Source organism: Saccopteryx leptura, chromosome 3 (assembly GCF_036850995.1).
Source record: "Saccopteryx leptura isolate mSacLep1 chromosome 3, mSacLep1_pri_phased_curated, whole genome shotgun sequence".
In the NCBI taxonomy this organism is placed as follows: Eukaryota; Metazoa; Chordata; class Mammalia; order Chiroptera; family Emballonuridae; genus Saccopteryx; species Saccopteryx leptura.
This window is the reverse complement of record NC_089505.1, coordinates 270224220-270229097: the sequence shown is the minus strand read 5'-3', so window position 1 is coordinate 270229097 and position 4878 is coordinate 270224220. Positions and strand designations below refer to the sequence as shown.

At 43.6% G+C, this 4878-nt stretch overlaps 1 protein-coding gene across 1 annotated transcript; it reads left to right on the top strand.

The window, feature by feature from the left end:
- The first annotated feature begins 2259 nt into the window (after positions 1-2259).
- Positions 2260-2837, top strand: LOC136398511 (translation machinery-associated protein 7-like). Its single transcript, XM_066372727.1, has 2 exons — positions 2260-2271; positions 2444-2837. The coding sequence occupies exons 1-2, from the start codon at positions 2260-2262 to the stop codon at positions 2669-2671; spliced, it is 240 nt and encodes a 79-aa protein (XP_066228824.1). The 3' UTR covers positions 2672-2837.
- The last annotated feature ends 2041 nt before the right edge of the window (positions 2838-4878 follow it).

Below are 4878 nucleotides of genomic sequence, written 5' to 3'. Positions count from 1 at the left end.
ACAACCTTCTCCTAATTTTCATCCAGGTTTCACAACATTCTTTTTGGCTCCTGGCTCTCTGCCTCCCTGGCCAGCCTGTCTGCCCTCAAGGCCACAGCCAGTCTTTCTCTTGCCTTTTTCACTTTCAGAGTCTGTCTCCAGATTTCCCCAGGGGTAACCAGCTGTCGGGCACAGAGACTGGTACCTGGGATCATCTCTGCCCAATGGGAAAAGCATGCAGGGGTGGGCTCTGGGCTGTTGCACAGACACCCAGGACCAGCACGGCCTGGGTTTCCACCTGCATTTTGCAGTGCAATTATATCTATGGTATTTGCAACATCCAAAGTACTGAAAAGTTCTCCTCAGTGCTGGGGGCCTGAAGCCCCTGCAGCCTCCTGTATGCACAGACTTGCTGGGGCTGCCCCCAGGTCTCCTCTTGTTGCCTGCACCTGACCTCATTGCCAGGATGGGAAGTTATCCTGGTGACTGGCCTCTTGAAAATGCAGCTGGTTGGTCAGCCTCATAGGAAGTGCAGACCTTTCACGACGTCTCTGCTTGGTCTTGGATAAAAGGAGTTGTCTCTTCTTCTCTACAGTCTGGGGCATCATAGTTCCTTTGAGATTTCCTAGAACAGGCTGGTGCAAAACACAGCTTGATGTGAGTTCCACTGTGGCGGCAGAGGCCTTCTGCTGCCCCACTCCTGAGATGCAGGCAGCCTGTGGCTTGCTGGAAAATGCCGATCCTTTTTTTTTTTTTTAAAGATTTTATTTATTTATTTTAAAGAACAGAGAGAAAGAAAGAGAGAGAGCCTGACCTGTGGTGGCACAGTGGATAGAGTGTTGACTTGAAATACTAAGGTCATAAGTTCAAAACCTTTTCTCTCTCCTCTCTAAAATGAATAAATAAAAATCCAAAAAAAAAAGAGCAAGAGAGAGAGAGAAGGGGGAGGAGCAGGAAGCATCAACTCCCATATGTGCCTTGACCAGGCAAGCCCAGGGTTTTGAACCAGTGACCTCAGTGTTCCAGGTCAGATGCTTTATCCACTTCAGGTCAGGCTCATCGGTTGATTTTTTTTTATTTATTTATTTTTTATTTAAACCTTTTTTTTTTTTTTAAATCTTTTTTTTTCTTTATTCATTTTTAGAGAGGAGAGAGGGAGGGAGAGAGAGAGAGACAGAGAGAGAGAAGGGGGAAGGAGCTGGAAGCATCAACTCCCATATGTGCCTTGACCAGGCAAGCCCAGGGTTTCGAACCGGCGACCTCAGCATTTCCAGGTCGACGCATTATCCACTGCGCCACCACAGGTCTCATCGGTTGATTTTTGTATGTGACCTGACAGGGGATCAAACCTGCAACCTCGGTGTACTGAATGATGTCTAACCAACTGAGCAACCTGGCCAGGGCCCAATAAATACTTATTAATGATCATGACTCAACCATTCAGGTAGTCATTACTATGATTGGTCACCTATAGCCCCTACTTTACCATATCTTCTCTCAGAGAGCACTTCCGTCTCCTTCTACAAAGTACGTCACCACCACTACACCTGCAGGGGAGGGCAGTCATCCTAGATCTCCTTGACCTTCCGGCTAACTATTCAAAGTCCACACATCCCAGGCTCATTTTCCATTTCTCTCCAAGAGCCTGTCAGGCTAACCCTAATGTGCCTCATACTCAGTCACTGCCAGAAGAACAAGACATCTAAGTTACCTGACATCAACATCAGGTACTCATCCCAGTACCCCTGAGTTCCTAATCTCGTCTGAGTTAATCCCTCCTCCCCACCACCAAACTCTTCCACTGTCCCCTTTGCAACTCCAGATCCGTCACCATCAAAGGTCCTGGTAGCCTCCTCTTGTCCTCTGAACATTCTCCCCATCTTCTGGAAGTCAATGAGCCTCGTTGCACCTGATTGCCACATCGTTTGATCAGTCCTCTCAGGTAGAAACTGGTTTTACTTTTTTCCTCATATCCCATACACCTCAGGGCCAGAGGGTATAGTAAATGTTCAAATGTTCTGCTTGCCATTTCCAAACTATATCTTTACTTTCCTCCTAAACATCCAGCTCCTTTGAAGCCCTCAAGCCCTTCTCGTTTCAATCACCAAAGTCTAGTCCCACTGACTGCCTTTCTGTTCTTCTAGCACACTTTGTGTATAGTCTGCATTTTTCTTTCCTATCTATAGTAGTAGTAGGTCAAATATGTTGCTGAAATCAAGGTACAGTATGCTATTATTTAAGGCAGTGACTCTTAATCAGAAATGGAACAGCTTTACCCATATGGCTGAAAATGTACGGAGGATTTTTTGGAGTTTTCCAAATAACTGAGGGAATTGGTAGAGGTAATTTCCTTGAAATAGTTGGAAGAATATCCTATTCAAAATTCCAGTAGTGCCCCATGTTGAAACACCTAGTCTAAGGCATTCTTGTGTCCACAAAAAGGCTTGTACAAGAATGTATATAGCGGACAGGGTCTGGGGAAGGGGCGGCAGGCGCCATATCTGGCCGTGAAGGTGGCAAGAAGAAGCCCCTGAAGCAGCCCAAGAAACAGGCCAAGGAGATGGACGAGGAAGATAAGGCATTCAAGCAGAAGCAAAAAGAGGAGCAGAAGAAACTTGAGGAGCTAAAAGCGAAGGCCGCGGGGAAGGGCCCCCTAGCATCGGGTGGAATTAAGAAATCTGGCAAAAAGTGAGCTGTTCCTTGAGCCTGGGGCAATGGTGATGATCCTTAATTCCATTCCTGTTTTAACATCTGGATTCCCTGTCATAACATCTCTTGCCACGTATAGCTAGAATGAAGTGTTGTCTTGAAACCTATTGTATATTTAAGAATAAACTTTTATAAAAAAATGATAATAAGCACCATGTAGTGGCTCGCTCATCTCTTTAGTTCTCACTCTGCTCACCCCCACCCCCCTTTCTCTCTCTCTCTCTCTCTCTAAAAATCAATAAATACAATATTTAAAATATATATATTAAAACATATATATATTATATTTTAAATATTGTATTGATATTTAAAATATATATATATTTAAATATATATATTTTTATATATTGCCTGACCGGGTGGTGGCGCAGTGGATAGAGTGTTGGACTGGGATGCCGAGGACCCAGGTTCAAGACCTCGAGGTCGCCAGCTTGAGCGTGGGCTTATCTGGTTTGAGCAAAAGCTCAGCATCTTGGACCCAAGGTCGCTGGCTCTAGCAAGGGGTTACTCGGTCAGCTGAAGGCCCGCAGTCAAGGCACATATGAGAAAGCAATTAATGAATGTTAATGCAAATTTGGAGGGACCCGAAATATGGAAGACAGGAACAAGGTCCATCATTGTTCTACTTAGTTTTTATAGTTTTGTAAGTGGGAAGTACAGAAGCAAAAATTGCAATTAGGAGCCCCTTACCGCTATTGGTTATAGTCATATGTCCTTTAACATGATAGGACCACGTTCAATTTGCAAACCATACATCATTTTGGAGAAAACAAAATTTACAAGCCAACACAATGGTAGAAAGATGTCTCTTTACATATTAAAGGCATTCTTATATTATCTAGTGTTTATCTGCTATCTCTCTGTCCAGAGTCACACATGCATTTACATAGGAGAGGTAGTTTGGTGGGGCAAATGCCCGCAAATGACTCGTTGCTATAAGAAAAGGTTTATTTTGGCTTTTCTCTTCCTGCACCTGGCTAGCCATTCACCCCTTTCCCCACAGGTGTGGTGGAATGTCTGGGAATCCATGTTTTCCTCCCCTTGCATTTACAATACAATGCCAAGGGCCATCCTGGTTATGCCAATCACACAGTACAGAGACTATTCTCACAATTTCTCTGCACACCTTAATCCAAATTAATAAAATGTTCTCCAAGCCTCCTAAAATATTAATATTAATTCTGTAGCCTTTGGTACTTTACAACACCTGCGGGTGAAATGGCTCAGTGGCTCCTCAATGAACAACTAAGGTGTCGCAATGCGCAACGAAAAACTAATGATTGATGCTTCTCATCTCTCTGCCCCTGTCTATCCCTCTCTCTGAGTCTGTCTCTGTAAAAAAATTAAAAATTTATATATATATATATATATATATATATATCTGGGCCTGAACTATGGTAGCGCAATGGATAAAGTGTTGACATGGAACGCTAAGATTGCTGGTTCAAAACCCTGGGCTTGCCTGGTCAAGGCACATATGGGAGTTGATGCTTCCTGCTCCTCCCCTTTCTCTCTCTCTCTTTCCCCTCTCTCTCCTCTCTAAAATGAATAAAGTTATTTAAAAAATATATATGGAAAATCCCTAAATATTTAAGAATTAAACAGTACACTGTTTAATAACCTATGAGTCAATGAAAATCATAAGGGAACCTAGAAATTATTACTATAATTTTTTTTGAGAGAAAGGAGAGAGATGAGAAACATAAACTCATAGTTGCATGAACTATGCGAACGGGCGACCTCAGCATTTCCAGGTCGACGTTTTATCCACTGCACCAACACAGGTCAGGCTTCTTTAATTATTTTTTAATGTTTAGCCTGACCAGGCAGTGGCACAGTGGATAGAGCGTTGGACTGGGATGCGGAGGACCCAGGTTCGAGACCCCGAGGTTGCCAACTTGAGTGCGGGCTCATCTGGTTTGAGCAAAGCTCACAAGCTTGGACCCAAGGTTGCTCGCTTGAGCAAGGGGTTACTCGGTCTGCTGAAGGCCCCTGGTCAAGGCACATATGAGAAAGCAATCAATGAACAACTAAGGTGTTGCAACGAAAAACTGATGATTGATGCTTCTCATCTCTCTCCGTTCCTGTCTGTCTGTCCCTATCTATCCCTCTCTCTGAATCTCTCTTTGTCTCTGGAAAAAAAAAAAAATCTGGTTCTTAATTATTTTAGTGATTTGAGAGAGAGAGAGA